Genomic DNA, 13,623 nt, shown 5'->3' with positions numbered 1-13,623 from the left:
CCTGGAGTCAGTAAAGAAGTTCTGTCCGACCCTAGTTATTATTTTTATTTTATTTTATTTACTACTGTTTTCCCCAGCTGTCTTTAAACAACCCTACAAGGCAAGATAGTATTATTATTATTATTATCCCTATACTGCAGATGGAGAAGCTGAGGTAAACATTAACTATAGTGACTTAGCGACGGCCGGTGTGCGAATTTGAAGGGCTCTGTTCTTCACTTGTAGAATGCGCTGTTCTCTATTTAGCCTTTGTGTCTTGAAAGCTCAGGGCAGGCTACAGTTTTACTGAACTTAAACTATGTACTGCCTCCACTGAGGGGGGAAAAATATGCCTCTGCATACAATTTTCCGAGGAGAGGGCTGTTGTGCTCAGGTCTTCCTTCTGGAGGTTCCCTCAGTGCGAGAAGCCAAGTTACAGGGAACCAGGCAAAGGGCCTTTTCGGTAGTGGCACCTGCCTTGTGGAACGCCCTCCCTTCAGATGTCAAGGAAATAAACAACTATCTTACTTTTAGGGATGATGGGAATTGTAGTTCAAAAACAGCTGGAGGCCCAAGGTTGGGAAATACTGATCTAGACCAACTCCCTGCAATGGAAGAATCGTTTGCCAGTTTGGGGCTCAGGATGCCTACAGGTTATTGGGGTGGGGTATTGCTTTGGGTTATTTGTTTCGCCAATACAGTGGTTCCTCAGGTTATGTACTTAATTGGTTCCGGAATTCCGTTCTTAACCTGAAGCGTTCTTAACCTGAAGCGGACTTTCCCATTGAAAGTAATGGGAAATGGATTGATCCGTTCCAGACGGTGGAAAAACACCCCCTAAAACAGCAATTTAACACGAATTTTACTGTCTAACGAGACCATTGATCCATAAAATGAAGGCAATAATCAGTGTAAAGGTAAAGGGACCCCTGACCATTAGGTCCAGGAGGCTTCGCGTTGCTTTCACTGAAGCCAGGAGAGCAATGGGATTGGTGCGCACCGATCCCTCTTGCTCTCCTGGCTTCGCTTCGCTGGAGAGGTGCTGCGCAGCTTTCCCTCTCTGCGCAGCACCCCTTCAGTGAAGCGGGAGGAGAAACAGAGCCCCTTCCGTTTCTCCTCCCGCTTCCCTGAAGGGGCGCTGAGCATAGAGGGAGAGAATATTTTTTTTCTTGTTCTCCTCCTCTAAAACTAGGTGCGTCATACGGTCTGGTGCATCTTACAGAGCGAAAAATACGGCACTTAGTTTTGTTCGTGCATGTTTCAAAACATTTTTATGAACTGCTTATGATGTATTTTTGTAAGCAGCCCTGAGTGTGGCTTTATCCATGGAAAGGCGGCCTACAGATAAACGATGATGATCACTCACCAGGTAATTCTCATCTTGAAAAGCAAAGTGCAGCTGGGTAATCCATCGCTTGTCTCCGTTGACCAACACGTCCCGCTCCTCTCTGAAGCAGGAAACCTGAGGGGTGCAGCATCGACATCGATTTATTTTCTCAATTCAGTTCACAATTATTTGTTATACCATCTAATTTCAGTTCTTCTTTGGGTAGCTAAGCATAGGTAAAGGTAAAGGGACCCCTGACCATTAGGTCCAGTCGTGGCCGACTCTGGGGTTGCAGCACTCATCTCGCTTTACTGGCCGAGGGAGCCGGCGTACAGCTTCCAGGTCGTGTGGCCAGCAGGACTAAGCCGCTTCTGGCGAACCAGAGCAGCGCACGGAAACGCCGTTTACCTTCCCGCCGGAGTGGTACCTATTTATCTACTTGCACTTTTACATGCTTTCAAACTGTTAGGTTGGCAGGAGCAGGGACCGAGCAGTGTGGTGTAGTGGTTAAGAGCGGTAGTCTCGTAATCCTGGGTAACCGGGTTCGCTTCCCTGCTCCTCCACATGCAGCTGCTGGGTGACCTTGGGCCAGTCACACTTCTCTGAAGTCTCTCAGCCTCACTCACCTCACAGAGTGTTTGTTGTGGGGGAGGAAGGGAAAGGAGAATGTTAGCCGCTTTGAGACTCCTTAAAGGGAGTGAAAGGCGGGATATCAAATCCAAACTCTTCTTCTTCTTCTTCAGGACTAAGCCGCTTCTGGCGAACCAGAGCAGCACATGGAAATGCTGTTTACCTTCCCGCCGGAGTGGTACCTATTTATCTACTTGCACTTTGACATGCTTTCGAACTGCTAGGTTGGCAGGAGCAGGGACTGAGCAATGGGAGCTCACCCCGTGGCAGGGATTCGAACCACTGTCCTTCTGATCGGCAAGACCTAGGCTCTGTGTTTTAATCCACAGCGCCACCTGCTTCCCTCTATTCTATTAAAAGTTATTCCAAATAACCAGAAAAAGGAAGCACAACTTGCTTAGTTTGATACGCAGTAGCTTTCCTTCATTTGAATGTAGCCAATGAAAATGAGTGTTTAGAGAGCCAATCGGGTATTATGAGCCATCAAACCTTGGAAATACACTTTATCCAAAAGGTTTCCACAATTTTGGCCGCTAGTGTAAATTGCCTCCTCTCCAGGGTTTTCCCCAAGCAATCAGAGACTGTGTCTGCATGCAGTCAACCTCCCCTCCACCCTTTTCATCTCTCTTCTGGTTCTGTGAGTAAAGAGGAGGGAGCTGGTTGCAGCAGGAGAGGGAGACACCCTTGACTCTTCCCCAGCCAGACTCATCTCTGCCTCTTGGCCTCTGCTTCTGCCTCTGATTCTGAACTGCTCTCTGTCACAGACTCTCCCTGCTCACTAAGCCCTGTCCTCTCTTCAGCTTCTGACACCACCTTCTCCCAGTCTGCTCCCTCTTCTCTCTCCGACCGCTCATTGTCGTCCCACCACTACTCTCCTGGCTCTGTGCCTTCTTCCTTGGTGATTCCCCAACTGGTTCTTCTCACCATTCCTTTGTGTCCAACCAGTCCATGACAAGTCACCTGAGAATCCCACTCTTTTTGGGTACCATCCAAAGAGCTGGTGTTGACCTATAAAGGCCAAACCACCCAAACAGGGCCTTGAGGGCACACCTTGCCATACCCACCTCGACCCGCTTCAACATGTCCCATTTATTCATTATCTTCATGGCGTACACCTGGGATGTCCTCTTCAGCTTCACGACCGCTACCTGTGCAGGTAAAATAGGGGGTGGGAGTCTGTGTGTTGAAGAAGGGGCTGGACTGACACACCCGAGCCACAGTTGCACCATACATCATCACCATCATTATTATTATTACATTGGTACCTCGGGTTAAGTACTTAATTCGTTCCAGAGGTCCGTTCTTAACCTGAAACTGTTCTTAACCTGAAGCACCACTTTAGCTAATGGGGCCTCCTGCTGCCGCCGCACCGCCGGAGCGCGATTTCTGTTCTCATCCTGAAGCAAAGTTCTTAACCTGAGGTACTATTTCTGGGTTAGCGGAGTCTGTAACCTGAAGCGTATGTAACCTGAGGTACCACTGTATTATTATTTTATTTATACGCAGCCCAACTGGGGAAACCACTCAAAAACAGTCATGGCTTCCCCCAAAGAATTATGGGAGCTTTAGTTTGCCGAGAGTGCAGAGTGCTGTCAAGGGGCCTCTATTCCCTTTGCAGAGCTACAGTTCCCAAGGTGACGCATGAAGAGGGACGGATTGTTAAACCGCTCTGGGAATTGTAGCGCAGTGAGGAACCGTCTCTGCCAGAACTTTGCCCCAAGTCAGCTTTAGCCAGGCTGGCTGATGGGAGTTATAGTACGCAAGCTAAGACCCTACCTTCCTGCGGACTGTCTCACCAGAGTGGTGCATGCTCTAGTTATCTCCCGCTTGGACTACTGCAATGTGCTCTACATGGGGCTACCTTTGAAGGTGACCCGGAAACTACAACTAATCCAGAATGCGGCAGCTAGACTGATGACTGGGAGCGGCTGCCGAGACCACTGGTCCTGAGAGATCAGCATTGGCTCCCAGTACGTTTCGAAGCACAATTCAAAGTGTTGGTGCTGACCTTGAAAGCCCTAAATGGCCTCGGTCCTGTATCCCTGAAGGAGCGTCTCCACCCTCATCGTTCAGCCTGGACACTGAGATCCAGCGCCAAGGGCCTTCTGGCGGTTTCCTCATTGCGAGAAGCCAAGTTACAGGGAACCAGGGAGAGGGCCTTCTCAGTAGTGGCACCCGCCCTGTGGAACATCCTCCCTTCAGATGTGAAGGAAATAAACAGCTATCCTATCTTTAAAAGACATCTGAAGGCAGCCCTGTTTAGGGAAGTTTTTAATATTTAATGCTGTATTGTTTTTAACACTTGATTGGGAGCCGCTCAGAGTGGCTGGGGAGACTCAGCCAGGTGGGCGGGGTATAAATAATAAATTATTATTATATTATTATTATATCTGCAGGGCACCAGGTTGGCCGAGGCTGCCCTAGGGTCACCAGGAAGGGCCCAATATTTCAATGTTGTTTTCACCTGGACTATTGAAAAGTTTGCCCCGCTGGCCATCTGGTACCGAGGGCAGCTGATAGCAGAGTAAAGGTAAAGGTACCCCTGCCCGTACGGGCCAGTCTTGACAGACTCTGGGGTTGTGCGCCTATCTCATTCAAGAGGCCAGGGGCCAGCGCTGTCCGGAGACACTTCCGGGTCACGTGGCCAGCGTGACATCGCTGCTCTGGCGAGCCAGAGCCGCACACGGAAACGCCGTTTACCTTCCCGCTGGTAAGCGGTCCCTATTTATCTACTTGCACCCGGAGGTGCTTTCGAACTGCTAGGTTGGCAGGCGCTGGGACCGAGCAGCGGGAGCGCACCCCGCCGCAGGGATTCGAACCGCCGACCTTTCGATCGGCAAGTCCTAGGCGCTGAGGCTTTAACCCACAGCGCCACCTGCGTCCCTGATAGCAGAGAGTGCCCCCCCAAAAAACCAGCACAGTGCCCTTCTCACCTCGCTGAAGGCTCCCCGTCCAATCACTTTGAGGATCTCGAAATCGTCCCGTTGCAGCCGCAGCGCTTTCAGCCTGGAGGTTACTGGCTCCGCTGGTGGGACAGAAAAGCAAATTATTTTTCGGGGGGGGGCAGGGAGGGGAAAGAAGAGACGCCCGGAAGGGCAGCAGGGTAGCTAGGAGGGTTTTAAAGGAGAGGCTGGATGGCCATCTGCTTTAGCCAAGAAAGCTGCATTGCAGGGGGTTAGACTAGATGACCCTTGGGATACCTGCCAACTCTACAATTCTATGATCTGAGGCCCTTCTTTGTGTGCCTCCTCTGTGGGAGGTCCAGAGGGTGGCAACACAAGAACAGGGCCTTTTCTATGGTGGCTCCCTGTCTGTGGAATGCTCTCCCCAGGGAGTCTCGCCTGGTGCCTTCATTACATTTCTTTAAAAAAAAATATTAAGGAATTTCAACATAACAAATTATCAGACCATATAAGCACATACATTATTTCCCCCCTTCCCCCCTTCCATCCCTCCCTCCCCCCCACCAGGGACTTCCCTCAGCTCCTCTTTCTAATTTCTCTGCACATATTATTCTCTGCATGTTATAAAATTATACATATCCTTGCCTTATCTATCATATAATCGACCAATAAATGTGTGGATGTTTATTCAAGACCTGCCAAGGAGTCCACTTCATTTTGTTTTGTTTTTTAGATAATTTGAAAAAGTTCCCATTCTTCCTTAAAGTCACAGTTGTCCTTATCACACAGTTTGTATGTCAATTTAGCCAGCTCTGCGTAGCTCATCAATTTTTCTTCCCGCTGTTCTTTCGTTGGGATTTCCTCATTCTTCCATCCTTGTGCCATCAAGATTCTTGCCATTGTTGTAGCATACATAAATAGATTCCTGGTTTTTTTTGGCTGGTCTTGTCCTACAATCCCTAACAAAACCGCTTCTGGCTTTTTTTACAAATGTCATTTTAAACATTTTTTTCAATTCATTGTATATCATTTCCCATTTTTTAAAAAACTTCTCTGCATTCCCACCACATATGATAAAAAGTCCCTTCTTTTGCTTTACATTTCCAACATTTGTTTGACCCGGTTTTATACATTTTTGCTATCTGTACTGGTGTAATATACCATCTGTACATCATTTTCATAGAGTTTTCTTTCAAAAGAGAACAGCCTGTACATTTCAAATCTACATTTCAAAATTTCAAATCTTCATTACATTTCTTTAGGCGCCAGGCAAAAACGTTCCTCTTCAACCAGACCTTTGGCTGATTAATATTCTACAGCCTTTAAAATCTGGTTTTGGGGGGGGGGGGGGAGGTTATTGTTTCATCGTTTCTGTTTTAACTATTTATGTGTGCTTTTATATTATGTTTTTATCTTGTGAACCACCCTGAGATCTTTTGATGAAGGGCAGAATATAAATCTAATTAATAATAATAATGGTTGTGTTTAGAATAATCTTGTGCGTAATATAAAAAATACAAAGTGAGACATTAAGGAAAGCCAAAGGGAAAATATGAAGAAGAGAGGATCTGACAAACGGATGATTAAAAACGTGTGAGGCAAACGGTGGAAGTCTTTTTTAAAAAACAACACTTTATTTAAGGTAGATAAGGACAAGATGAAATTATACAATTGAATATAAATATAGATGGGAAACGCCTATGTATAGTGAATACTTATCTACTTAAAAAAAATTCACCTATGATCTTTTTCTTTTACTTCTTTATTTTTTCTTTTTTTCTGATATCCTACCTATCATTTCACTCTTTTATTGTGAATAGCATTTTATAGAGGTATAAATAACTGTAAATATGAAAAGAGGCAAAGTATTCTCTAATTTTTTTCCCTTGGTTATATGTATTTTCTTTTTCTTTTGTATTTTCTTTTGTTGTAAATATGTATGTTTTCTAATTTGTACTTAATAAAAAAATAATTAATAATAATAATAATAATGGCTCACATCCACACTTTGCCACCCCTCTCCTTCCTTCTGCCTCTCCCCCTGCCTCACTTTGCCTAACGATAGGGCCGGCTCTGTGTGGCACAGCTCAACAGTTATTTGAAATTTAATTTAGATCAACAGTTATTTGAAAATGCAAATAAAAAAATAATTGGGGAAAAAGAGAGCCCATGGGGTGTAGTGGTTGGAGCGTCACACTACGATCTGGAGACCAGGGTTCGAATCCTCCCACTTGGTCGTGAAGTTCACTGGGCGAGACTTTGGACCCTGCATCTCTTCGCCTAACCTACCTCACAGGGTTGTTGTGGGGAGAAAATGAGGAGGGGGAAGAAACACTCCCCCTCACCTTGAGCTCCTTGGAGAAAAAGGTGAGATATAAACACAATAAACAAAAATAAAATAAACCTAGTGCCCTGGCCGAGTTCGGATGGGCATTATCTAATAAATAATTTTTGTTTGTTTTTACACATATTTTCCAGTATAACATCCTTTTAAGCATCATTCCGAATTTTTGGGCTATCACCGCCTCAGACTTCCTTCAACCTCGACCAATGTTTTTCTAAAGCCTTTCTAATTATGCATTTTGTTTCTATAGTTACTGCTAAAAACTCACATTTCCGATACATCTATTCTTAATTCTCCTCGCAATAATTTATAAATTACAAAACTTATTTTAACCCTACGAGCGATGTCAATGGATTACAACTGTAGTCGAAAACTTCTTCCATTCCTTTAGGAAAGTCTGGTTCTGTGGGCATAGCAGTCCAAAAAAATAAATAAAAATAAATTGAGGGCACCGGATTGGCAGAAGCTCATCAACCCCACATAACGCAGGCAGATGCGCTCATGTTTATTTTCGTGCCTTAGCTACCCTCTGGCAGATGGCCCTTCGGATGAGCAAGAAGCGGGGAAATAATGTGGCATTTTCGAGCCCACCTGCTATGGCCTCCGGACCGCCTAGCCTGGGTCATATTAATAGCGGGCCAGAGCTTCCCTTATAAGCAACGCCAACTCTGGGCAGGGGTAGCATGACTCAGAGGTTTCTCAGAGAAGGCCCTGTGCACCAACAGAGGCCTGAGCGCATGCCTTAAAATAAACTGTGCGGCCAACTGGTGGGGTGGCGAGGTCACGTGACCCGGCAAGGGGGGTCAGGTGACCTCAGCACTTGGCGTCAACCGGGTGACTCAACCGGCGGCAACGACGACGTCTCAGAGATGTGGTGTTTGGGGAAACAGATAGCCCCCGAGGATCTCGAAAGCGATTTCCTCACATGGCGACGGAAAGATGAAGCGAAGAGATGCTCGGGGAGAGATGCAATCGCCGCCGCCTTGGCAGGGCGACAGCTGGAAGTCTCAAGGCGGGGAGGGAGAGAGAAACAGCTTATAAATAGCGCAAGGATGTGACCCAGGAGGATGGAATGGGGTTTGTTTGGGGAGGAGATTGCAAAAGACTTGGGGAGAGAAGCAAGAGGGAAAGTATGGCATGCTTGGTTTGCCCTAAAAAGAGCCTGCCTAAAGGTAAAGGGACCCCTGACTGTTAGGTCCAGTCGCGGACGACTCTGGGGTTGCAGCGCTCATCTCGCTTTACTGGCCAAGGGAGCCGGTGTACAGCTTCCGGGTCATGTGGCCAGCATGACTAAGCCGCTTCTGGCGAACCAGAGCAGCGCACGGAAATGCCGTTTACCATCCCGCCAGAGTGGTACCTATTTATCTACTTGCAATTTGATGTGCTTTCGAACTGCTAGGTGGGCAGGAGCAGGGACCGAGCAACAGGAGCTCACTCCGTCGTGGGGATTCGAACCGCCGTCCTTCTGATGGGCAAGTCCTAGGTTCTGTGGTTTAACCCACAGCGCCACCCGCATCCCTAAAAGTAAAGGGTCCAACCAAAATGGCGCCTTTTCATCCTTCTTAGGGTGTCATGATGCCATTTTAAACAGCGATGGATTCCCCCCCCAAAAATATACTGGGAGCTGTAGTGTGTTAAGGGTGCTGAGAGACACCCCTATTCCAAGAGCAGTTTAACAAACCATCCCTCTTCCCAGGGGGCCTTGGGAATCGTTGCTCTGGAAGAGGAATAGTAGTCCTCCACAGAGACGCGGGTGGCGCTGTGGTCTAAACCCCCCCCCCCAAGAATATTTATTAAAGTTTTCAATAATAATACAATAAAAATAAAAAATAACAAAAAAAACAAAAAAACAAAAATAAAAATGATTAAAAACACATAAAGTTTCCATTACTTATTTTTCATTAACTTATTTCCCAGACCTCCTCATACCTCCCTTTTTTGTATTCCAATTCAAATTGTTAGTTCAGCAAATCCTTATCAATAAATTTTCTAAACCTCCCCCCCCCCCCATATTCTCTTAAAGCATTACAGCTGGAAACCACTTAATTTCTATCCGACATCATTCTAACATTCATTGATTTTGCAATATTTCTGTAGATAGTCTTTAAATTTCTTCCAATCTTCTTCCGCCGACTCTTCTCCCTGGTCTCGGATTCTGCCAGTCATTTCTGCCAGTCCCATATAGTCCATCATCCACTTTGAGTTTTCATGACTCGTAGCTATCGATGGAGACATTTCTCTCTCATACGCGCATGAGCAACCTTGTACCCAGCATTGCTCAATGCATTTTTAGAAGGTGCCGTCTGCTGTCGATTCAAAATTGCATCCCACCGTACCCCAAAACTGACAGAAACCTGCTCCTTGATCTCAGGAACCACATCATTTGGTTACGGCGTCTTTAAAGGTAAAGGTAAAGGGACCCCTGACCATTAGGTCCAGTCGTGGCTGACTCTGGGGTTGCGGCGCTCATCTCGCTTTATTGGCCGAGGGAGCCGGCGTACAGGTCATGTGGCCAGCATGACTAAGCCGCTTCTGGCGAACCAGAGCAGCGCATGGAAACGCCGTTTACCTTCCCGCCAGAGCGGTACCTATTTATCTACTTGCACTTTGATGTGCTTTCAAACTGCTAGGTTGGCTGAAGCTGGGACTAAGCAATGGGAGCTCACCCCGTCACGGGGATTTAAACCACCGACCTTCTGATTGGCAAGTCCTAGGCTCTGTGGTTTAACCCACAGCGCCACCCGCGTCCCCAAGGCGTCCAAATGCACGGAGGTCACGGAAACCACTTCCCAAAATATTTTGCCAATCCTCCAAGTTTCCCTATTTTCCAGGACGTTCCTCATTTAGATAAGCTGTCCCGGTTTCTGATTTGATCCTGCTTTTCCTTAGGACGTCCCCATTTTCACTGGAGAAACGTTGGAAGGTATAGAGTTATTTGACTCCCGAGCTGTCTGAAGGCAATTCTGCATAGGGAGAGGGTTTTTTCTTTTAATGTTTTGTTATGTTTTGATATATGTCAGAAGCTGCCCAGAATGGCTGGGGCAACCCGGTAAGATGTGTGGAATGGGACGCCCCTATTTGCATCGGAGAAAGGTTGGAGGGTATGATATAATAATAATAATAATAATAATAATAATAATAATAATAATATATTTATACCCCACTCACCGGCCAGAGCTGGGCTCAGGGCGGCTAACGCCAGTAAAATTACAATAAAAACATAATAGGAAAAAAAGAGAGAAAACAATTTAAAATACAGGTTAAGATGCAATTTAAAATGCAGCCTCAATTTAAAAGTAGCCCATAGATCAAAACCATAAGGGGAGGGACCAAAGGTCAGGCGGAACAGCTCTGTCTTGCAGGCCCTGCGGAAAGATGTACAGTGGTACCTCAGGTTAAGAACTTAATTCGTTCCGGAGGTCCGTTCTTAACCTGAAACTGTTCTAAACCTGAGGTACCACTTTAGCTCATGGGGCCTCCCGCCGCCACCGCACCGCTGCTGCGCGATTTCTGTTCTCATCCTGAAGCAAAGTTCTTAACCCGAGGTACTATTTCTGGGTTAGCAGAGTCTGTAACCTGAAGTGTCTGTAACCCGAGGTACCACTGTATAGCGAGCGCTTTTAAAGCCCACCGGAGCTTGCTCAACCCATCACCGTCTCTTGAACCTGCAGAAGTTGTGGCGCACCTGGCCTCCCCCAGCCGCGCATGGTGGCCCATCAGAGGCGCATTGAGCCTTGTGGTTTGGGGTGTTCTGCTGTCTGCCTAGTGGGCTGCTTCCAGCTTCCAGCTCAAAGGGATTTGTGTATCTTTAGCCATTCAGCAGCAGAGGGGATTTCGCAGTCCCTGCGCCGCTGAGGCAGAGAAGAAGGTCAGGCTCACACCCTGAGCAGCTGTTCCTCCTCTCTTCCCTCTGGACCTGCCGAAATATTGCACGAGAAGGACCCTCACACACGGGGCCTTGACCTTGGTTGCGTCTGGGCGAGAGCGGCTGCCTTTTGACGCCCCGGCCCTCTCCATCCGAGACTGGCCCTGTTCCAGTGGCTTTTCAAGAGGGAGTGAAATATATTTTCTTGGGTAAATATATTTATTTGCCTTTGAGGCATTGTTCAAGGAGCAGGACAGGAGCCAGGTTGCAGGTGGCGTGGAGTGGAGAGGTTATTTTGCTCTCTGGCAGCTGCTAGACTTGCAAGATATTGAACCAGGAAAGAGGTTCATGTGCCCACAATGTTTCAGTGTGCAATGCGGGGTGGAACATGATAGAAGCTTATAAGATTATATATATATATGAATGGAAATGATTCGTCTTAAAGAAGACGAAATAAATGAGCAAATTAAGTTAATGTGGATATGCAGAAGATATTAAAAGCAAATTTAAGGAACCGCAGAAAGAGGAGGGGTGGAAGTCAAGTTTGGAAATGTCAAAGGCTGAGGGCCTTCTTGGTAGTGGCACCCGCCCTGTGGAACGCCCTCCCACTAGATGTCAAAGAGAAGAACAACTACCAGACTTTTAGAAGACATCCGAAGGCAGCCCTCTTTAGGGAAGCTTTTAATGTTTAACAGACTTCTGTATTTTAATACTCTGTTGGAAGCCGCCCAGAGTGGCTGGGGAGGCCCAGCCAGATGGGCGGGGTATAAATAATAAATTATTATTATAAAATGAATGTAGAATTAGTGAAATGTATAAAATTAGTGAAATGTATAAACTTGAAAAGTATAAATAAATAAATAGAATATAAAAAAGAAAGAAGCTTATAAGAAGCTTATAAGATGATATCTGGTGAGGAGAAAGTAGAGAGCATTGTTTTTCTCCCTCTCACATCATATTAGGCGAGCAATAGATTCAAGCCAGAAAAAAGAAATGATTACTTTGCACAATGCAAAGTTACCTTCTGGAACTCCCTGCCACAAGATGCATTCATAGGCAATGGCTTAGAAAGCTTTAACAAAAACACAGAGGAGGGGAATTCACATAGGATAAGAGGTTTAGAACTTACAAACAAAAGTGGGTCAAGCCCTACACCGCCCCTGCCCCCCAAAAACACATTTGTCGAATAAGAAGTATTTCAGCAGGAAGTTACACACTGGTTGGAAATGAAGTAGTGGAGGCACCCCAAAATTTCTGCAGAGTGTAGACGAAATCGAAAGAGGAGTCACAGTATGACTGCCCTGATAGTACAAATAACTGCGAACGCACAAATAAAACTGGCTTGTTCTCCATCAGCAAATAAAAATGGACAATAAAAATGAAGAGGCTTTAACTGGCATCTTAAACAGAGGCTCTCCTGCAAAATGCTTTGCTCCTACAATAAGTAGCTGACAGCTGCCAATCATCCGAACTCCACAACAACAGAACAAGTCAGATATGAGAAGGTTAAAATAAAAAGCGGGAGGGAGGCGTGGGTTGGTTGGAAGTCCTGTGTCCAGTTCTGGGCACCTCAGAGTGGTGCATGCTCTAGTTATCTCCCGTTTGGACTACTGCAATGCGCTCTATGTGGGGCTACCTTTGAAGGTGACCCAGAAACTGCAATTAATCCAGAATGCGGCAGCTGGACTGGTGACTGGGAGCGGCCGCCGGGACCGTATAACACCGGTCTTGAAAGAGCTACATTGGCTCCCAGTACGTTTCCGAGCACAATTCAAAGTGTTGGTGCTGAGCTTTAAAGCCCTAAACGGCCTCGGTCCAGTATACCTGAAGGAACATCTCCACCCCCATCGTTCAGCCCGGACACTGAGGTCCAGCGCCGAGGGCCTTCTGGCGGTTCCCTCACTGCGAGAAGCCAAGTTACAGGGAACCAGGTAGAGGGCCTTCTTGGTGGTGGCGCCCGCCCTGTGGAACGCCCTTCCAGCAGATGTCAAAGAGATAAACAACTACCTGACATTTAGAAAACATTTGAAAGCAGCCCTGTTTAGGGAAGTTTTTAATGTGTGACATTTTGATGTATTTTTAATCTTTGTTGGACGCTGCCCAGAGTGGCTGGGGAAACCCAGGCAGATGGGCAGGGTACAAATAAATTATTATTATTATTATTATTATTATTATTATTATTATTATTATTATTATTAACAACAAGCTGGAAGCTGTGCAGAGGACAACAACCAAGATGATCAAGGCTGTGGAAACAAAGCCTGATGAGGAACGATTGAAGGAGCTGGGCATGTTTAGCCTGGAGAAGAGGAGGCTCAGAGCCATTTTCCAAATGCTGCGACATGGAAGTGGAGCGAGATGCTCCAGAGGGGAGAATCGGACTAAGAGATTCAAGAAAGGAGATTCCGAATAAAAATCAGGTGGAATTTTCAAACAGTAACAGCTGCTTGACGGTGGAACTGTCCCCCACTGGAGGTTGTGGACTCTCCTTCCTTGGAGGTTTTTAAGCAGAGGTTGGGTGGCCATCTGTCAGGGGGGCTTCAGCTGAAATTCCTGCATTGCAGGCAGAGGCGTA

General features: G+C 46.4%; 1 protein-coding gene across 9 annotated transcripts in view; it reads right to left on the bottom strand.

Moving 5' to 3' along the window:
* DMPK (DM1 protein kinase) overlaps window positions 1-13,623 on the bottom strand; it is a 50,690-nt gene that overhangs the window by 20,357 nt on the left and 16,710 nt on the right. For all 9 annotated transcript variants that reach the window (XM_083753827.1, XM_083753830.1, XM_083753825.1 and 6 more), the window contains exons 2-4: window positions 4,870-4,961; window positions 3,001-3,084; window positions 1,346-1,441 (exon numbers count right to left, since the gene is read on the bottom strand). In XM_083753827.1, coding sequence (XP_083609953.1) covers window positions 1,346-1,441; window positions 3,001-3,084; window positions 4,870-4,961 — 272 coding nt within the window. The remainder of the gene's footprint in view (window positions 1-1,345; window positions 1,442-3,000; window positions 3,085-4,869; window positions 4,962-13,623) is intronic.

Source organism: Podarcis gaigeae (genome assembly GCF_964106915.1).
Source record: "Podarcis gaigeae genome assembly, chromosome: 8".
In the NCBI taxonomy this organism is placed as follows: domain Eukaryota; kingdom Metazoa; phylum Chordata; class Lepidosauria; order Squamata; family Lacertidae; genus Podarcis; species Podarcis gaigeae.
The sequence above is the reverse complement of the archived record's forward strand: the minus strand, read 5'-3'. Positions and strand labels throughout refer to the sequence as shown.